At 44.8% G+C, this 22,110-nt stretch overlaps 1 protein-coding gene across 9 annotated transcripts in view; it reads left to right on the forward strand.

The window, feature by feature from the left end:
- Positions 1–22,110, forward strand: part of CIT (citron rho-interacting serine/threonine kinase) — a 179,422-nt gene that overhangs the window by 40,698 nt on the left and 116,614 nt on the right. For 7 of the 9 annotated variants that reach the window (XM_060192996.1, XM_060192998.1, XM_060192999.1 and 4 more), the window contains exons 8-9: positions 1,910–2,116; positions 4,664–4,817. In XM_060192996.1, coding sequence (XP_060048979.1) covers positions 1,910–2,116; positions 4,664–4,817 — 361 coding nt within the window. Of the gene's footprint in view, positions 1–1,909; positions 2,117–4,663; positions 4,818–20,783; positions 21,367–22,110 lie in introns of those variants that run through there. The other 2 variants (XM_060193003.1, XM_060193002.1) reach the window with 2 other exon arrangements.

A 22,110-nucleotide genomic window follows, 5' to 3' on the forward strand; every position in this document is an offset into this window, starting at 1 on the left:
CGACCTTACACACAGGCACTTTCCTCCCTCCAAGTCAACTTTTTCAGATATGTAATTTTATTTCCCATTTACCACAGCACCGGAGTTTTTGCCTGGTGCTATGTGATTCTGGGGCTCAAACCCAAACCTGGACTGTGCTCACGGCAGTGCAGGTGCCGTAACTTATGAGTTATTGCTCCAACTCACAAATAAGTCTTTTTTAAAATTTAAAAGATTGCATAACTTAATAAAACCTCAACAACAATTTGAAACACCTAACAGGTGTTTATATCGATATATCGATATATCGATAGATAATATCGATAGATTGACTGATCAAGAAATGGTGTTGAGGGGCAGAAAGCCGTCTTCTCATCAGTATCATTTCAAGATGCAGAGCAGCTTCCTTTTTTTTTTTTTTCCCTCCAGGGTTGTTGCTGGGGCTCAGTGCCAGCACTGAATCTACCTACCTCTCCTGGTGGCTATTCCCCCCTTTTTTAATTTTGATAGGACAAAGAGAAATTGAGAGGAGAGTGGGAAATGAAGGAGAGAGACAGAGAGACACCTGGAGACCTGTTTTACCACTCATGAAGCTTTCCTCCTGCAGGTGGGGAGTTGAGGCTTGAACCCAGGTCCTTGCGCTGGTCCTTGTTCATAGTACTATGCGCACTTAACTGGCTGTGCTACTGCCTTGCTCGTCCACAAAGCAGCTTTTTAAGCACTAAAGCAGTCAGAATCACACATTCTTAGAAAAAAGGGAACAGTTATTTAAATGAACTATGTTAGCTTTATAAAAAGACCTCCTGGGGGCTGGGCGGTAGCCTAGTGGGTTAAGTGCACATGTGTGAAGTGCAAGAACCAACGGCGTAAGGATCCAGGTTTGAGTCCCCGTCTCCCCACCTGCCGGGGGATCGCTTCACAAGTGGTGAAGCAGGTCTGCAGGTGTCTATCTCTCCCCCCCTCTTGATTTCTCTCTGTCCTATCCAATAGCAAAGGCAACAAAATGGGGGGGAGGCATCCTGGAGCAGTGGATTCTTAGTGCAGACACTGAGCCCCAGCTATAATCCTGTTGGCAAAAAAAAAAAAAAAGCCACCTTATGGGGCCAGGTGGTGGGGCACCTGGTTTAGTGCACATTACAGTGATCAAAGACCTGGGTTCAAGCCCCCAGCCCACACCTGTAGGGGGAAAACGCCCCAAGTGGTCGTGTTGCAGGTTTCTCTCTCCCTTTCTATCTCCCCCCTTCTCTCAATTTCTGGCTGCCTCTATCCAGTAAATGAATAAACATAATTTAAAAAAAAGTTGTCACACGCTCCTAGTCTTTGTTTGCCAGGGTCAGGTGCTTGGGGCTCCCTTGGACTGGAGACTCCTGGGTTACTGAGCAGTGAGAAGGGGCTGGGGGTGAGAAGTGACCACCTCATTAACATCTGGCCTTTGGTGAGAGTTACCATGCCTTATCCTGTGGGTAGGTTGAAGTAGGAATGCCAGTGCCAGATGTTTAAACTCAAGACGTAACACACTTGTGACTTGAGTTGTCAGCTAGCCCGCCCACTCTTCCAGTAATGTGTAGATGTTACAGATTCATCTTTACGATTTAGTATCGCTCTGCTGTTCTCACAGGTAAGACCCTTCTTGTCATCAGTAATGTGTATCAGGAAAGACACCTCGCAGACACCTTGCCCTCTTGTTTGTGTAACCAAAGGTCTTAAGTATCTTGCCCCCTCCCCCACTGGCTTTGGATTACATTATGTACTTTTCAGAAAATTAGCAAGTGATTTGCATTTCCTGACAGCGTGCCACTCGACACAAGGTCTAAGTGTCTGGGAGACTCACAATCAGCGGCAAGTGGTTTGTGTCTGCTGTGGGGCTGCTGGCAGGCTTCTTGAGGGTAATTGACAGTTTGCTGTGCTCGTTCTGTTGATGGGCTTCCAGGTGACCGCCAAACTCCCAATCGGGACGCCAGACTACATGGCCCCTGAAGTGCTGACTGTGATGAACGGGGATGGCAAAGGCGCTGCCTATGGCCCGGACTGTGACTGGTGGTCGGTGGGCGTGATCACCTATGAGATGATTTATGGCCGGACCCCATTCACGGAGGGGACCTCTGCCAGGACCTTTAATAACATCATGAACTTCCAGGTAAAGGGCCGCTTGTAGACTTTGAATAATATTGAGAGATGCCATTTAAAAAAAGGTATTGGGAGTTGGGTGGTAACATAGTGGGTTAAGTGCAGGTGGCGCAAAGAGCAAGGACTGGCATAAGGATCCTGGTTTGAGCCCAGGGCTCCCCACCTGCAGGTGTCTGTCTTTCTTTCCCCTTCTCTGTCTTCCCCTCCTCTCTCCATTTCTCTCTGTCCTGTCCAACAATGACAACAACAATAATAGCTACAACAATAAAACAATGCCAACAAAAGGGAATAAATAAAGAAATAAAAGGGGTATCAATGAGTGTTTATAAACTGGCAGTATTGGATAATAATAACAGACACTTCTGTAGCACTTACTTTGTGCCAAAAGCTGTTGTAAACATTTTATTAATTGTGTTTCATTGACTCTCAGCTGCCAGTAATTGTCAGCCTACGCTATTATTTTATGTACAATTAAAGAAAGCCAAATGGCTGCCAATTAATCTGTTATCTCATTGATTATAAAATGCATTTTGAATTTCAGGGCTGTTCAAAGTGAGTGTTAGTCTTGGAATTGGTGAAATAGAATGTATTCACTTGGCTAATCCTCAGCTCTGTGAAGTAGAAATTATTAATATTTTCATTTTACAAATGAGGAAATTAAGGCACAGGGTGGTTGAATAACTTGGCCAGAATGAACACGGGCACTTTGACTTTGAAATTCATGCTCTGCATCTTATGCTGTTATTGGTAGCTGTTGAATATGGCAGTAAAATTGAATGAGAACGTAAATAAGAAAATATATATGAATTAAACTTGTTCTTTAGATTCACCTATTTTTTATTTACTTATAATTATTATTATTTTACCACAACACTGCTCAGCTCTGATTTATGGTGGTGCGGGGAATTGAACCTGGGACTTTGGAGCCTCAGGCAGGAGAGTCTCTTTGTGTAACCATTATGCTGTCTCCCCTGCCCAAGAGTCATTTATCTTTATGAGAGAAAAAGAGAGGAAAATTGGAGCATTGTGCAATGCTGATTTATGGTTGTGCCCAGAGTTGAACTTGGGATCTTTGGGGCCTTGGTTATGCAAATCCTGTGCTCTAACTCATTGGGCTGTCTCCCTGGTCCTGAAAATTGTTTCCTGGTTACTTTCTACCATGTCAAACCCTTTTTAAAAATTATTATTTTTTTAATGAAAGAGTAAGGCAGAGAACACATAAAGCTCTGCTCCACCATTGATGAAATTCTACTTTTTTTGGGGGGTGGTGGTGGTGGTGGTGTCTTTGTTGCTCCTGTGTGGTGCTGGGAACCAAACCTAAGACCTCACACATGCAAGGAGGCAAGTGCTCTGCTAGTGGGCCACGTCCCTATCTCTAAACTCACTTTTTTTTTTTTTTTTTTTTTTTTTTTTACCAGAGCACGGTTCAGCTCTGGCTTATGGTGGTGCAGGGGATTGAACCTGGGACTTTGGAGCCTGAGGCATGAGAGTCTCTTTGTATAACTATTATGCTCTCTACCCCTTCCCTAAACTCACTTCTTAAGAGTATGGTATGAGAGTCGGGCGGTAGTGCAGTGTGTTAAGCGCAGGTGGCGCAAAGCACAAGGACCGGCGTAAGGACCCCAGTTTGAGCCCCTGGCTCCCCACCTGCAGGGGAGTCACTTCACAGACGGTGAAGCAAGTCTGCAGGTGTCTGTCTTTCTCTCCTCTCCATTTTTCTCTGTCCTATCCAACAACAACTACAACAATAAAAAAGCAACAAAAAGGAATAAATAAATATTAAAAAAGAAAAAGAAAAAAAAAAGAGTATGGTAAAACCAAAAGGAAAAAGAATTTATTTTACAGGTTTTTTAAACTATGTATCCCAATCTCATCTTTTTGCAGTGCTCAGTACTTTTAAGTATCATGTGTACACACATCATTTGTCATTCTCGAAGTAAAGATTTCCCTTAGGTGATTGTTAGGGCTGATTTATTTCCTTCATTTCAACCTGTTCATTCAAGAATGAGTGAATTGCAGTAGGCACTGTTAGGTACCAGGTTTACACCGATTACCCAGGAGAAGGCTCGCTCTGTCCATCCTCACACAGAATCAAAATACACTGGTGCATGTGTAAAAGTGGATCAGAGTGGTATGGGGGAGGAAATGACAAGGTAGAAGAGGAAGGAGGCAAGGGGGGGTACATATATTGAGCAGGACATTATAGATAGAGAGAACAGAGTGACTTGTTCAGGCAGCTCTAAATAGCTTCTCATTGTTGGACAGCAAAGAGCCAGCCAGGTGGGGAGTAGAGCAAGATGAGATGGGAGAGAGAGAGCATGGTCGAGTCAGGAACGATACTGCAGCCTCGCAGAAGAATGAGGCCTATTGATGTGAAGAGGCCATTTATTTCAGGAACATGCCTTTGATTCAAAGTTGAGGGCACAGTACTTCCCTTCTTTAAAAAAAGTAATAGAAAGGAAACTTTCGTATGTGAGAAATACTTTCATACCTTTAGGACCTGAGAAGCTAAGTTCTCTAAGGAAATAATGATTTTATTATTTATTTTCTGGAACAGCGGTTTTTGAAGTTTCCAGATGATCCTAAAGTTAGCAGCACATTACTTGATCTGATTCAAAGTTTGTTGTGTGGCCAGAAAGAGAGACTGAAGTTTGAAGGCCTTTGCTGCCATCCTTTCTTCTCTAAAATCGACTGGAATAACATTCGAAACAGTAAGTCAAGTTCTGTCTAATCTGGTGTTGGGATTAAGTAACACTTACGAATGAATTATGCTAGCCCACAGAAGCTGGCATAATTTATGTAAATAAGACTATTACGATTATTCACAGAGTTCGGAAAGGCTAATAGCATGGCTGATACTGAGTAATGATTCTGTTTTAAGATTGCTTGTATAGGAAAGGGCTGTTCATCAAACTTTCTATTTTTGTGGCTTGGGGAATATGACCCATCAGTAAATTCGAAGTACAGATTGATGGAGATCGAAGGTTGTCACTTGATTTGACAGAGCTTTTTTCTCCAGAGGACAAATGAACCTAGGTATTTCCTTCACAGATTAGGTAAAAAGACTTGAGAGGAGGCAGCATGTCCAAGTTGCTCTGCTAATGGCCAAGCCTTCACTGAAACTAATTATGTCTTGCTGTGTTCATTTGTTTCCTTCCAAAGTATTTGTCTTTGCTCCCAAGCATGTAAAATCTATGATGTCTATGCAATGAATTGACTCACATATCACTTTATAATTAATGACTGCAAACTCCATTCATTAAACACAAATACCTGATTTATTTATCAACAAAACCGAAATGGTTGGGTGTTTTTTTTTCCCCCTCATGAATTAAATATATTTTTTATTTTTTTATTGTTGAAGGTATTGATTGAATGTGGTCAGTGACCTGGCCTAGTTATTAACAGAGGTTAGATTCAAGTGTTCTTTGTTTTTGGTGGTGGGGGAGAAGGGGAAATGGGACTCAGCCCTGTGTGTCAGAATCAGAGTTCTGCATGGAGGTGTGTTGTTGTTGGAGCTTTTCACCTCTTTTGCTGAAATGTGTGAGTTCAGTTAAGATCTGAACTGTCCAGTTGAAAGCCATTTTGTTTATTTCTTTAACACCCTCCACCAAAATATGTAAGTAGGCTGCATTTCCCTGAATTTACGTTGGCAATACTTTCTTCTGACAGAAACATCCTCCCCCCCACCTGCTTCCAGTTTCTGTACATCAACCCTCAGATCTTCAAGGTTCAGAGTTTTTAATCAGCAACATTTTCAGTGGAGTCTTATTTTTTTTCTCCGTTAAGAATGATTTGCTACAGTCCTTTTGAGATGCTGTTCATGTACTTAATCTTTCCTTGTCTTGTCTTTTTATCCCCGTGGTCTTCTTGAATACGCTGTTAATTTTTTTATGCATCTACTTGCTGATTGTGTCTAACAACATAATCTGCACTCAAGTCAGTCAGTGGATGGTGATTAATTAATTAACTAATTTTATTCTGTGTTTTGGTAAACCTTGATGTTGTCATGGCATTGTGTCAGATCTCCAAATTTTGTTCTTTTTTTTTTTTTTTTTTTTTAAGCAGACTTCTTATAGGTCCCAAGCTGACTGGGCTCACAAGTTTAAGTACTGCCTTTTAAGCTATAGAGATGCCAGAGAGGATGGGTATCCGTGGAAAGGGAGTCATTGGTCTCCTGAGGCCTGTCTCTTGGAAAATCTCGATTATCTTTGGGGTGACTAGATGATGATGAGACTCTGTAGTCTTGGTCATCTTCACACTTGTTACCTCCATACTTGACTTATCAGAACCACATGGCCCAGCTGGGACACTTAAGGAGGCCCCCCCACTGCAAGTTAAAAGTGGGGTAAAGTCATGAGAATACCAAACAGCTGAAAAATCACTTAATCGTCTGACCATAGGGGGATGGGAATGAAAGCATCAGTTTTTTTTTTTTTTTGATTGGACAGAGAAATTGAGAGGGGAGGGGAAGATAGATAGATAGATAGATAGATAGATAGATAGATAGATAGATGGATAGGGAAAGATAGACACCTGCAGACCCACTTCACTACTTATGAAGCTACCCCCCTGCAGGTGTGGAGCCGGGGGCTTGAACCTGGATCCTTGCTACAGTCCTTGTACTGTGTGCACTTAACCTGATGCACCACCCCCCACCCCCCTGAAAGCATCAGTTTACTCAGACTGTCTACTAGTGAGTGTTTTGTGTGCCGTAACTACTGTGAATAACACTGCTGTGAACATGGGAGTGGTACTGATTTCATTTGCTTCGAATGTATACCAGAAGAGGGATTGCTGGGTCATATGACAGTTCTAATTTTAATTTTTCTAGGAAACTCCATACTGTTTCTAATAGCAGTCATACCAATTTCCATTTTCCCAGTATTGCATAAGGGTTCCATTTCCCCACATTCCACCCAGATCTGCTCTTTCTTGTCTTATTATTAGTGGGTCCTTATCTCATTGTATTTTTGATTTGCACTTTCCCTGTGGATCAGTAAGGTGGAGAACCTTCCTGGTACTTGTTGGCCAACTGTTTATCTTCTTTTGAAAAACACCTTTCATGTCCTTAATCTTTCATACTCATTCTGAGAACTCTTGCTAATCTTTATGGACTTGTAACTCACAGTAGAGAGTCCAAAGAGTCATGGAATAATGTTTTCTTCTTTAATTTTTTAAAAATTAATCTTTTTTTATTGTATAGAGAAAGCCAGAAATCAAGAGGGTAGGGGGAGATAGAGCAGGAGAGAGAGAGACACCTGCAGCACTGTTTCACCACTCACAAAGCTTTCCCCTGCAGGTGGCACCTAGAGCTTGAACGTGTCCACTCAACCAGCTGTGCTACCTCCTGGCCCCAAAATAATGTTTTCTTTACATTTTTTTCTTTCACTTTTCATAAGCCTTCCCTTAAAAATAATATTAGATTTATTGAAAAGTTTGCAAAGACAGCACAGAGAGTTCCCACATACCTCTCTTCCCGTTTCCCTTTACATTACTGTCTTTCATAACTGTGCTGCATTTGTCAAAACTGAGATTAATGTGGGCAATTACTATTGATTCAACTTGAGAATTTTTCTGGACTGCACTGATTTTCCCTCTTCATGCCCCTTTGCAGTTCCAGAAATGAGTCCAGGGCACTACATTGCAATTAGAGTGTTTGCTGTCGATGGAGTGACCCTGAGCTATACTAAGTAGCTGGGACCTTCATGCACACTGAGTGTTGGTGGTGCCTTTCCCCGAGGTTCTGCAGCATTCTTCTCTCTGCAGAGAAAGGCCCGTTGTGTTCATGTCAATGTCTCCTAGCAGACTTTCCTGGATTCTACCTCTGGCCCCTGCCTATCTATAATCAACTCAGACTCTTATGATTGAAAACATTGCTGGACTCTATGCTGTTTGAGAGATTTTCTAACTAGCTAGCTCTACCGTAAATTATGCCCTTTTCTTTATATTTATTTATTTATTTATTTATTTTTTGGGGGGTAGTACAGAGAGAAGTTGAGAGCAGAAGGGAAGATAGAAAGGGAGAGAGAAAGATAGGCACCTGCAGACCTGCTTCACTGCTTGCGAAGCAGTGAAGTTGGGGAGTTGGGGGCTTGGACTGGGATCTTTGTGTGGGTCCTTACACTTCATATTATATGCACTTAACCTGGTGTGCCACTGCCCGACCCCCTGGCCTTTTCTTTATAAATGCACATTGAGTGACTTTGATCAACCAGAGCCCTTGAGGTCACTCAGTTCCTGCTTACTGCTGAAATGCCTCCTGGTTCTGGGCTCTTGACAATTTCCACTTGGCACACACAGGATTGTCCTTTGATGCAAGCACTATTAGCCTCTCTGCTATCTCATCCCTCACTCTTTTTCTTGTTGTAACCAGTGAAAGGAAGTACTGCTTATCACAGCAGGTAGTCATCTTCTAAAACTCATTCTCGTAAGGGGTGGTCCTGGCAGGATATAGAAAAGTAATTTAAGAAGGGTCTGGGCAAATTTATGAATGACAGGTTTGGGAATGGCTATTGAGAGAAAGTAGGGCGTGCCTTGGCTTTGGCATTGAGGTCCACAGGGTATCTGCACCCTTCTGGGCCCTGCCTGCCCCCTAGGTTGCCAGGGGCAACCCACACCACCACAGGAGCTGAGTACCTGACCCAGTTCACTCAGATGCCTATCCTCCCAGGCAGTGCCAGACTCCATGACGGGTTATTGCCACTCATTCTGCAAACTAATTGCAGCCTCATACAGTCCTTAATTCCCAGCCTCAGAGTCAGATGCTTGGTTGAGTTTCCAGCTGCTTGTTCTTGTGACTTCAAGCCCACTTTTCTAACTTGCAGTGGGGCCCTTCTTAAGTGTGCTAGCTGCCTGGGCTGTGTGGTTCTGGTGCTGTTTCAGGTAACTGACTAGTGGTACTTGACTGAGCTCCCGGAAAGCTGTAGAAAGCTGAAGTCAGTCAGAGCTCCTCGTTAGGGCTTTGGGGAGTGACACCCACCTTTCCTGGCTTCACAAATCTGCTGCTGCCAGAGGGAAAGTTCTGTGGCTGCTCCATTTTCTGGTCACTTCTTTCTTTCCTCCTCTTGTCTCTTTCCCTTCTCTTAAAGATCTGTTTATTTTTATAAGAGACAGAGACAGTTTCTCAACCAGAGCACCACTCAGCTCTGGCTTGTAATGGTGCTGGGGATTAAACCTGGAGCCTCAGGGACCTCAGGCTTGCAAGTCCTGGGTTCTAACACTAAGCTAGCTCCCTTCCTGGCCACAGAATGGTAGAAACTTGAAAGTTGGGTAGATTGCCCACTTGCTTGTTGAATCACACGTGCTCAGTGTTCAACAGAGTATTACTATGACCCCTCCAGGACAGACAACATCCAGTTCTTTTTGCCAACTTGTTGCCCTTCCTACACCCCAGATGTTGCCTGGGAAGCAACAGCTTATGCAGTTCTTTTTTTAAAAAAAAATTTTTTAAATATTTATGTATTTATTCTCTTTTGTCACCCTTGTTGCTTATTGTAGTTATTATTGTTGTTATTGATGTCGTCGCTGCTGGCTAGGATAGAGAGAAATGGAGAGAGATGGGGAAGACAGAGGGGGGAGAGAAAGATAGACACCTGCAAACCTGCTTCATAGTCTGCTCGAACACATTACATTTCACACTCTGCTTCTAGGAATTTAAAGCATTTCTCTCAGATGGACTTTACAGCCCTCATCACTTTCAAGATGGTGTTTCCCCTTAATATCTACCTTCTGGTGGCCAATAAATGTTTGGAAACAAACATTTTTGTGCCTCCCACACTCTTCCCCCCAGCTTACTATTATCCCATACTTTTAATTAAGGATGGACTACATTATTATTATTTTACTGCTGTGCTGGGGAATGAACCAAGGCCCTTGCACTAACTGCATGGTGCCCCTTACTGCTGAGTGGCATGCTGACCCAATTTGAAAAACTTCTTTGTATTTACAGAACCAGGCAGAGAGAGACACCGATGCTCCACTGTTCCTTGGCACTGTCCACAGTGCCCTGTATAGAATGGGGGCTTGACCCGCAGGCAGGTGCGTGCTCTACCCACTGTGCTCTCTCCCAGCCCCAGATTATTGTCAATAATACTGTTTATATTATATTCTGATATCATTTGTTGGCCATCTGATAGGTGCCAGGGACTGCCAAACATATTTCTTCTTCCCTGCTGTCTGTGAGGCAGGAACTGTAGTCAGTCCTACAGTGCAGAGGAGACACGGGCCAAAAGAGAGGAAGCCGCTTGACTAAGAACACGGAGTCAGTATTTGATAGTGGCAGGAATCACACCTGGGTCATCCCCAACTTCAAGTCCTCTCTGTTTTTATTTACTTGGGAAACTAGTCCAGTCCATTAAAAAAAAATTCAAGTGGCATAGAAAGTTCAAAATGTTTCCTTCCTGTCATAAGCTGTGTCCCTCCCCAAAGTGAACCACTATCATCAATTTCTCTTTTCTTCTCTTTTCTTTTCTTTTCTTTTCTTTTCTTTTCTTTTCTTTTTTCTTTTCCCCTCTCCTCTCCCCTCCCCTCCCCTCCCCTCCTCTCCTCTCTCCTCTCCTCTCCTCTCTCCTCTCCTCTCCCCTCCTCACCCCTCCTCACCCCTCCTCTCCTCCCCTCTCTTTCCTTTCCCTTTCTTTCTTTCTTTCTTTCTTTCTTTCTTTCTTTCTTCTTTCTTTCTCTCTTTTTCTTTCTTTCTTCCTTCCTTCCTTTCTTTCTTTCTTTCTTTCTTTCTTTCTTTCTTTCTTTCTTTCTTTCTGCCTCCAGGGTTATTGCTGAGGCTCAGTGCCTGCACCACGAATCCACTGCTCCTGAAGGCTATTTTTTTCTCTTTTGTTGCCCTTGTTTTATTGTTGTGGTTATTATTGTTGTTGCTATAGCTCTTTGCTGTTGTTGATGTTGGATAGGACAGAGAGAAATGGAGAGAGGAGGGGAAGACATAGGGGGGAGAGATAGAAACCTGTACCACTTGTGAAGCGACCCTCCTGTAGGTGGGGAGCCGGGGGCTCAAACCGGGATCCTTATGCTGGTCCTTGTGCTTTGTGCTATGTGGGCTTACTTCGCTGTACTACCGCCTGACCCCCATCATCAATTTCTTACAGAACCTTCTAGAATATTCTGCACTAGTAGAAACATTGGCATCACCTGGCCTCTTAGCAGCCTCCCAGGTGTTCTTATTGTCGGGCTATTTTCCTGCATCATTGAAGGAAATGAAGAAGTCTTTCTTAGACACTCCTGTGTTTACCCATTAAATTTGTCACTCTGACAATGATTTCTGATGAGCAATGTTCTGTTCTTACACAAAAACCCTCGATGATTTTAACACAGATTTGTTTATGGGTGTATATATATGTGTGTGTGTGTGTGTGTGTATAATCTTTATTTATTGGATAGAGACAGCCAGAAATTGAGAGGGAAGAGAGAGAGAGAGAAGGAGAGAGGCAGAGATACACCTACAGCACTTGCAAAGCTTTCCCTTTGCAGGTGGGGACCAAGGGCTCGAACCCAGATCCTTGTGCATTGTAACAAGTGCACTCAACCAGGTGAGCCACCACCCGGCCCCTGTTTATGGGGCTTCTGTTAGAAGAGCATTATCACAATGGCAGTAGCTCAGCATATTGTGTGTGTGTGTGTGTGTGTGTGTGTGTACGTATGCACATGTATGCATATGCATGTGTGTACCAGCTACTGAGTCATTTCACCTGAGTCTCAGTTTCCCAAAGTGTGTGTATTTTGGGGCTTTCCAAAGCCAGCTTGTTTGGGGGTTCCTGTCATTTGAGCAGGTACCCATCCAGTTTTTATTTTCTGAACTAGTTTGAGGAGGATGGTAGGCATGTTTCTCTGTTAGCCTTGGTTAGTCCTAATAGAGAGCTTCCTGTCTGATACCCACCCAGTCACTGCAGGACAGGAGGAGGGATGAAGGAGAGCTGTGGTTGTCTGGGAGATGGGCGTGAGGGAAAGCTAGAAGAAGGGAGGATACTATGGAAGCGATGACAGAAACTTCACTTACTAGACCAGGAACTTGTGGGCACCAGCTGCTACAGCACAAACAAGGTGGAATGAAGAGTTGTCAGCAGCTCCTATGGGATAGGCAGGTAAACATTGTATGCATCTTGAGAGCTGTTCTCATTTTAGAAAGTAAGTGATTAATAGTAGAAAATAGGTTTAAAAGGTTTAAATATTTATGGATTTGGATTATAAGATTTCGTGTCTTCTAGTTTAAATTTACAAATAGTCAGAAATGTGAGAAATATCGAATAGTGCATTTTTTTCCAAGGTAAATCATGGTGACTTATTTCAAAAAATAAGTTCAGTATTAAAAGGACAAAAAGAAATAAATACAGAATTCTAGGTGAAGAGCACAAGAGGGCCAGGGAATACAGCCAGGGCAAAAGGGAAAAGCAATATCTTGTCAGTTGCTAGGGAGCAGATTTGGAAATTCTCATTTTCCTAGTGGCCAAAGCAAAAAAAGGAGACAATAAACAGTTATGAGATTCCCCCAGTCCAAGAGAAAACAATTGGACTGACTGCTCTGCTCAAATAACATTGGGTCCAATGTTCTAGAACCCTGAGGAATTTCATCACTGGGCTCTGCATAAATGTGACCCCTTGTGACATGTGGCCCACGTTCCTCTAGTACATGCCTGTGTGACTTTTCACATGATGATGTCTTGTAGTGCCTCTTAGTGCAAGCCAACAGTCACTGCTAAACTCCAGGTTGATTAACTCACCCTCAGTGAGATAAAGGGGTACCTTCCCTGGAGGAAGATGGGAGGGAGAGGTTTGCTAGAGAGTTCATTAATTGGAACTCCTCAAGCCTTCCAGTCTCACTTCCTGGAAAACCTCTTACACCTAAATAAACATGGAAATGATTTGGCCAAAGATTCAAAATCATATTAAACATCTGGGGCTATAGTCAGCAGCCAACTTTTGAGTCATTTCTGTGAAGTGTGGTGATTGCACTTATGCTTATTTTCTGAGGATGAAGTTGAGGTGGAACTAGAGAGGGCGGTTGGCAGGAGTCAAAAGAGATTCGTGTCTAAGGACAAAGAGGAAGAGCGGGTGGCAGCAACTGAGGGTTTTCAGAGGATTTCCGTTGTCTCGCTTGAGAGGAAACAAGTGAGGCCAACACTGATGATTCCTTGTGATGGGAAGAAAAGGCTGCAGCACAGAACTGAGACCAGCCCTTCCTGTTCTTCAGAATTAGGATCAACTAAGGATATACACAAAGACCTGATTGCCAGATAGGGGCCAAAGCATTTGCTTTCTTTTTGGTGAGACAGGCACTTGATAACCTTTGGGGCAGAATTCTGGTAAATGTGCTGCGCCTGCTGAACAGAGAAGGAAGGGTGAATTTGTCAGGACGGGGCACCTGCCACAGGGAACCTGCTGGGAATCAAGATGGTGGGAGTGGCCAGGGGATTGAGCGCACTAGTCAGTGAAACAGTGAAACAGGAAGCTTCCAAAACCTGGCACTTGCTGTGCAGATGTCCCCTCAGGCTAGTGTCAGTTCCCGCGAGAGTTGGGACATGGGACATTCTCGGAGCGTCATGTTGTCGTTTCAGGCTAGTGCCAGTTCCCGCGAGAGTTAATACAATATTCTCGAAGTGCTCTTCCCAACCATTCCTGTCCCGGCTCATAACTCCCGGTTTTTGCCCTATAAAGCCCTTCTTCTTCTGCCCCTCTCTCTCTTGCCCGGTTTTCACCTCAGTGGTTAGACGCAGAAAAGGGTGCTGCGCGAGGCGGCCATTTAGGCTAGCTCCACGTGGCCCGAACCACTAGGCTCTCACCCAACTCTGAGGTGCCCATGCGAATAAAGAATTGTGTTTCTTCTCCACTCCGGATCTTCTCTCTCTCTCTCCTCTACATCGCAGCACGCGTTGCAGCACACACGACAGGCACTCACTTTCCCTCCCTTTCCTCCCTCTTCCACCCCTCTCCCTCATTTTGTTTCTGATAGAGAGGTGGTGGTGGGGGGGAGACCACGGCACTGAAGCTTCCTTTAGCGTGAGGGGAGCTGGGCTCAAACCCAGATTGTGCACAGTATCAACTATTTAGCTTGAACCAGTATCCTTGAGCCGGTCCTTGTGCTTTATGCCATGTGCACTGAACCCATTGTGCTACTGCCCGACCCCCAAGAATATTTTTTATTGAGAGAATAGAGCACCCCACTACCATTGTATGCGGTACTGGGGATTGAACCCCCAATGGGATAATTTACTTAAGTAAGTCTGATTTGTTTTCATTTAAACTTTCAGTGTTTGGATCAGTTATACCTGACCACTCCCTATGCAGAGGGAGGAAATAGGGGGTTTATGAGAAACTTTAGGGAATAGAATCTATTCTCATGGGCTGAATTACTTACATGTATTTAGTGACTAGCTCTATTTGACTGTCCTCTGTCATCTTGGTTCATCCCATGAGATTTCTGATACACTCAAATAAACATGGAAATGACTTGGCCAAAGATCCAAGATTGTATTAAACATCTGGGATTATAGTCTCCCCCCCATATATATATATATATCTTGTCTTCTTTTATTATTTTATTTTATGTATTCCTTTTTTCTCTGGCAGTTGTTGCGTTGTCAGAGTTTGCGGTTAGTGTTTCTTGTATCAGTTGTCACATTTTGCGGATTCTTCCTGTAGCTTGTCACCTGTCCATCTATGTCCTATTTCTGGCACTACTTCCTGTGTACAGAGTTCATCATGTGGACTCTTGTAAACTGGTCTTAATGATGTTGCTTGCATCAGCCTCTTCTGACCATTGCTCCTGAAGTGATTATATCAGGCTCTTCACTGACACCAGCTCACACTCCAAAACTCTCTTCACCGATCCCTCTGTCAGTCCACTCTGGGGTCACTCTCTCCTCCAGGAACCCAGCCAAGGTGGACTTCCACTTGTCCAACCTTATTCCCCTCCGCTCACTGGGACTGCTGTCCTGGGTATTTTCTAAAGTAGCTCTCCTTCCCACTCCATCTCACAAAGATACCTTTCAACCAACCCTTGAGATTCAATCATCTCCTTGATGCTTTCTCTCAATGTACACAACTCACTGCATCCCCATTCGAGAAACACACCAGCGCTCCATTTGTGTGTTCTCTGCCTTTCACAACCTGGTCGCTAAATGACATCAGTAGCCTCTTCATTTACTCTGCCGTTCAGTCTTCATGGCGGAGAAAAGTGCTATCACATTGGTGACTCAGGTTTTAAGCAACTCGAAGGTAGCTGACTTTTTGGCTCTTCCTTTCAGTTCCAACATCTAGAGCATCTAGTTAATTAAGTGCCCCCTCCCCCAAAGGTGTGTGGGGCATTGTGGTAGCTAGAATGAAATTGAAAATGTTTTCATCAAATATTATTGAATGCCCACTGTGCTCCAGCTACCACCTGATTATTATATCAGAACACCATGACACAATATTTACTTGTGTGCTTGTTGGCCTGTGATGCTGTTACTCATCTTCTGCCATGCGCCACTTGGGCCCTACACCAGCAACATGAAGTGATGGTGAAAAGTCAAGAGGAGTTTTATGAGCTCTCTCTCCAAGGCTCAGGTTTTTTTCTTTTCTTTTTTTTTTAAATATTTATTTATTCCCTTTTATTGCTCTTGTTATTTTATTGTTGTAGTTATTATTGTTGTTCTTTGTTATTGATGTCATTGTTGTTGAATAGGACAGAGAGAAATGGAGAAATAGAGAGAGGAGGGGAAGACAGAGGGGAGGAGAGAAAGATAGACACCTGCAGACCTGCTTCACTGCTTGTGAAGCGACTCCCCTACAGTTGGGGAGCCGGGGGCTCAAACCAGGGTCCTTATGCCGGTCCTTGTGCTTCGCGCCACCTGCGCTTAACCCGCTGCGCCACCGCCTGACTCCCAGGCTTTTTCTTTTTTAATGTGCCAGTTCTTCATGACAAAATTGGGTGCTCCGGTTCCCGAAAGTGACCTGCTGCACGAATTAGTCCATTAGGTCTAAAGAGTCATTCCACATCCATGGTTCTTAGCACCCACGCCTTCCTTTTTTTTTTTTTTTTTTTTTTAGATTTTTATTTTATTTATTTATTTTTTTGCCTCCAGAGATTGCTGGGGCTCGGTGCCTGCACTATGAATCCACTACTCCTGAAGGCTGTGTTTCCCATTTTGTTGCTCTTATTGTTGTGCTTGTTGTAGTTGTTATTGTTGTCATAGCTGTTGTTGTTGTTGGATAGGACAGAGAGAAATGGAGAGAGGAGGGGAAGACAGAGGGGGAGAGAAAGACAGATACCTGCAGACCTGCTTCACCGCTTGCGAAGCGACCTCCTACAGGTGGGGAGCCGGGGGCTCGAACCAGGATCCTTACGCTGGTCCTTGCGCTTTGCGCCATGCCTTCCTTTAACTGAGATAGACGTTAAACATTAAGTGAACACAACCAGATACCATTCTAGGTGTTCAGTCATGATGGTGAATGTAACAAAGTCACCTCCTCACGGTACTTGTGTTGCAGTGGGGGAGAGGAGGCTGCGAACCCAATAATGAGGAAATCCTATTTTTTCAGTGTTAATTTCTGCTTGTTGTGCTGAAAAAAATGAAAAGTAGGAATGAAGCTCAGGAAGCTCATTGTAGCATGTAAGAAGGAAGGAGGGTCAAGAGGACACGGGCAACAGAAACACTTGGTTCTTCCTTCGCTTTGTTCTTAGTGTTTTTTTTAATGCAGTGCATTCCCTGAACTCCCCATGCTTCTAATGAGTGCTAGGACTTAAAACAGGAATTTATAGGAGAGAAATTAAGTACAGCTCTTAAGTTGGCTTTTTGTTTTGGGAAGCCTTCTCTGCCATCTATCTTATAACTCGGAAAAAAAAAAAAAGTTGTTACTTGTCTAGCCCGTGTGTCACTTAGGAGGAGAATATATCCTGACATGACCTCCAGATCAGACAGCCGTGCCTAAAAAGTTCCAGAGGAAGCTTTATTTGTCCTTTCTGTATCTCCTAGTGTCTTTTACTAATGCACAGCAGATCTGAATATATGCCTTATTTGTCATTATCGGATGTGCTGGGCCCGTGGGGGTGAGATGATGATCTCATGATGCTGTGTCAGAAATTATTAATACGGGCACTCATTAACATATCTTTCAGACAGAACAATCTTGACTTTTATAGCCTCTTCACTGCCATGCCTGGTGTTGGGCTGGGCTCCTGCTTTTCAGGTTTTCGGTTGGTCTGAGCGCAGGTGTCCGCTGTGCACTTGTCATGTGCTGGGCACTGTGCTGTGCTTCTACCTCCAGCAATATGGACTTAAATGCAGTGGTCGCAGTGACCTACAAATATCTTTTCTTTTTTAAAAGCAGAATGCAAAACAAAACTCCGATACATACCTCCTTTCATGAGGGTCAGTAAAGAGAAATGTTCCACACGGTATAAGAAAGAGAATGGTGGGCCTGGTGACGACTCAGTGAGTAGCGCTCCCTCCATGCTGTGTGTCAGGCCCTGAGTTTGATCCCCAGCCCCACATGGGAGCACCGTGGACAGCACCAAAGAGACCTCCAAGGATGGTAGAGCAACAAAGTGCTGTGGTGAGCCTTTGTCCTTTTTCAGTCTCTTGGCGTCTCTCACCCTCTCTGTGTGTCTCTTTCTCTCTAAGGATATAGAGTAAAAATTGGTCTAGAGTGCTCTCTTAGTGCTATCATACATGTGTGAGGCCTTGGGTATATTTGTAGTACCGCATAACAAAAAACAACAAAAACAAGAGCTATTCCTGTCCTCCCAACCAAGACAGATGTGTTTGCATTCTTGGTGGTCTTTAGACTCAGCCAAGTTTTACAGACTCCTTTAAGGTGTGGCATTTCCAGCGCGTGCGCGGTGCGTGTGCGCGCGCACACACACACACACACACACACACACACACACACACACACACACACACGAACTCTCCCCCCCATGGAAGCTAAGAGATAGAGAAAGTGAGAGGGACAGAGAGACACCACAGCACTGCTTTCTTGGTCTCTCCTGCTTGTGAAGCTTCCCTTGTGCATGGTGCTCCCAGGTAGTGGTAAAGGTGTCAAACTGTGTTGCTCAGGCCTGCTAAAGTGTGTGCTCTAGTGAGTGAGTTGCCTTCCAGTGTCCCTGTTTTGAGCTGGTGCCACCCCCCTCACGTTCCTGTTGGGTGTGGATCTCCCGTCCCCTTTCTGTGTCTCCTGACTGTCTCTGTGTAGGTCTTTCTGTCTGAGCGCTCCTCCAGCTGTTGTGTGCTCATGAACCACCCCAGGAACCTGTTTGAATGCAGGTCCAGAAGCAGTGGGTAAGGGACAGGGAGCGCCTGTCTTTCTGACCTCTTCCCGGATGGGTGGGTGGGGTGGGTGTTGACAGTCTGTGGCCACACCTAGAAGTGTGGCTCCATGTGATTTTCCTCAGATCTGATCTCTTCCCCTGGGTCCAGTCTGCCCTTTGACCACATCCAGCAGCTTTCTTTTTTAGCTATAGATCCACTAACGGTGCCTCCCCCCCCCCCTTTTTTTACAGGTTCTATTTGATTCCTTTGAAATGTACTCGCTCCTTTTTCTTCTCAGGAATATTTTGATCTTTTGTAGGCTTTCCACTCATTTACCTTGAACCAAATTAAATTTTAGTTTGTGGTCCAATTTAGACTGTTCTTTTAGCTACAATTTTTAGGGGGTAGATTTCCTAGTTCCTGTCCCTGCTGATGTTCCTTCGCAGCAGTTTGAGTTGACTATTTTTCCTCATTATATGTAGCTGTTGGCTTTCTTCTTCTTCTTATTATTATTTAGTGTGAACTCACTCCTAGTAGGGATTGTGTATCTCTGAGACAGTGTGTGTGTGTGTGCTTGTCAGTGAGTGCTTTGGGTTAGTCACGTACACCTCTTAAGGTTTCCTTCATATCGGCCAGTACCGTAAGGACTCAGTGATCTTGGTGTTTTTTTCCTTTTGTGCAGCGCCAGGGAATGAACTTGAGGACCTCATGCTTGTTTGGTATTGCCGAGCAACCTCCCTGTTCTAGTATTTTCTTTACTTCACTGGGAGCTGGGGGGGGGGGGGGTGTAGAAAGAAAGGAGAAGAATACTTAAGCACTACTCTAACATCCTTGGAGTTCTTTTGAGTGCCATCCATGGTCTCCCATGTGGTATCAGGGACTGAATCTAGGGCCTCAAGAATAGTGAGTTATCTCCTGGGCCCTGGGCTGGTATTGATACTAATTTTTAGGCTGGTAGTTCTCACATGGCTGTAAATACAAACACCTCACCTGGAGTTCTAATTTGAAAAGCTACCCTGTTTGTTTCCCCTAAAGGTCCCTGGGCAAGGCCCTCCTGTCACTTTGGCAGTAGAGACTTTGCAGCCCCCCACTTCTGTTTGGCTTGAGTCAGTGGCTCTTTTCTACACGTGGCCCTCAGAAGCCCTTCCCTTCAGGTCCCTGCTGTACTCACCTGGTTCCCTGCCTCGAAATTCTAAGCCCCAGATTTTACTGTCCTGTGAATATCTTGCCTGTCATCTGCTAGTGATTTTATGTTGACTTTGTCCTTTTATTGAAGATTGGTCCCCCTGAAGAATCTTGATTACATGGGCTGGCTTGAAGCATGACAGAGTTTTAACGAGGAATCTTCTTTTATAGTACTGAATTTCTAAATCATAATTATTTCACGGAGCGTGGCTCCTGCCCCTATATTAATCATACTCCTCATTCAGAAATGGAATTCTATTTTTGTCTCCTAAAGATAAATTAGTATATAGTGAAAAGGGAATTAAACTTCTGCTAGGAGCTAAAGCATCTGATATGATTAACACAAACATCCACATGAGCCTGGTGCTGAAGGCAGGACTTTTCAGCACGGAACCTGCTGTGTCTGACATGCCACCAGTAGCTGCAGGCTCTGCCCCAATCAGGGGTGTCCTGGGAGCAGTAATCATAACTGCAGGTATTCTCTCCTCACTCCATCCCCAGAACACTGCTCAGCTCTGGTTTATTGTGGTGCTGGGGATTGAACCTGGGACCTCTGCAGGTATAAACCACGATGATGTCTCCCTGACTCAATAGTTAGTGATCTGTATGGAGAATTCCTATATACCGAGAACTCTTCTCTGCACTTCATGGAGGCTTTGTTCATTTAAACTTCCCAGCAGTCTGCTGAAGAAGTCTTCTGTTGATGCAGACTCAGAGAGATGAAGTGAGTTTCCCAAGGTCACAGAACTAAAGTAAATACACGGTGGAGCTAAGAGTTGAACACATTCAGTCAGATCCCAAAGTCTGTGTCATTGACTATGATGCTTCTTTCTGTGAATACACAGTATCATCTATCAGTCTCTGCATACATTTTTCTCAGTTTTTGTCTTTCTTTACTTTGGGATGGAAAAATCTCTTTCCAATTTTTGAAATAGAATTTCCATTACTCTTTTATTTATTTATTTTTTCTCAAAGTAAAACGGGTTGTGAGATAGTAATCAGATCACTCTGAGCCTGCACTGATGGAAATGCACATGGGATATGGGCTGAAGCATCTAATGTAAAATTTCCTTTCCATCAGTTAAATTTGAAACTACTGAGCCAGTTTGTTCTTGTGTTGCCAGGGCAGAATGGAGGTCTTTGGGGAGCTTGTAGGCATTTTAGGTAGTTTCCAGGTAGTGCATATTGTACATACCCCACTTGCCAGCCCAGAGCACCTGAAGCCCTGGTTGCTCCTTTGCCTGTGCCAGGAAGCATTCTGGCCTCCTCTCCCTGCCACATACCTTCACCACTCTCCTTCCTTTGGATGCTGTTGTCACTGGGGGAGCTTTGATAGCAGCAGATTCTTTGGAGCCTATGAGCAGAAATCAGACTGCTGCTCAGATCTGGCTCATGACTTTGTCCAGAGAGTGAAGAGTTAAAAAAAACAAAAAACCCTGGACCCAGAGCTGCTGTGACAGCTGTCCTAGGGGGCGCTGTGGCGAGCTCCCAGCAGTGACTCATGCTGCTCTGTCACTGGATGGGCAGTGGCCCCTGCCTCGCAGGCAGCCAGGTGGGGTTCCAGCCAGAGCACGCACGCACTTGAAGCCTGCACTGCGGGGGCTGTGATGCCCGGCTCCGCTCGCCAGCTCACCCCACCCGCCTGCCCCCCATGCCAGAGCCTGCAACCATGGTAACACGTCTGGCCAGCTGCATCCCCCGGAGCCCACCGAAATGGGCAGCCTCCCACTGATGGATGGGCCAGCATCCACTTCCCTCCAGCTGAGAGAGCTTAGTAGGTCTGCAGGAAGTGGAGAAGATGTAAGATGCCCCTAGCCGGGAGCCATGCCTTAAGGAGGTAGGACGCTGCAGCCTGAGGGGGGAGCCTTCCCTCCCGTGTTGCGCAGGGGTGCTGTAAATCACCAGCTAGAACTTTTATCTGGCTGGTATTTCATTATGCTGATTAAACTGCAGTGGATTTGGGGGGCATGTGAGCTGGGGAGGAGGGATAATGAACTAAAAAAAAAAGTGGTTAATAAGCTCTGGGAGGATACTCACAGGGCTATGAATGAGCTAGACTGCAGTGCCATCCTCACACCTCCCCAAACCCCTGCCCTTATCCTCCCCTCCTTGCTGTCAATCCACGAAAGGTTTTCAGAAGTTTCCACCTATTCCCATCATCTCTGCAAAATGTTGATCATTCAGATTGTGTCTGGGCCAGGGAAGAGCGAGGTTCAGGTCACCTGGCAGCCTGGCCCCAGCCAGCTGCTGCCCTGTTGAAGCAATCTGGAAGCATCCGGAAGGAGCCAGCGGCTCACTCTAGCCGAGTTCCCCAAAGTGCTGGCCTTCCCCTCAGTGACCTGTTTGAGTTTCTCCTGCAGTCTTCCCCAGCAGGGAACGCAGCCTGGCTGTGGGTTGGTGGCCATGTTGGCGGGGAAGGGGTTAAGCTCTTGTTGCTGGAAGAGCAGCGGTGGCTGGGGCTGCCTGTGTGAGCGAGATTGAAGGCAGGCGCTGCAGTGCCGCCGGGAAACGCCGGAGGAGTAAGACGCTTTTCTCCGCAACAGTGTTGGAGCCCTCTGAATTCCCCCTTCTTCTTTTTTTT

Source organism: Erinaceus europaeus, chromosome 6, assembly GCF_950295315.1.
Source record: "Erinaceus europaeus chromosome 6, mEriEur2.1, whole genome shotgun sequence".
NCBI lineage: Eukaryota > Metazoa > Chordata > Mammalia > Eulipotyphla > Erinaceidae > Erinaceus > Erinaceus europaeus.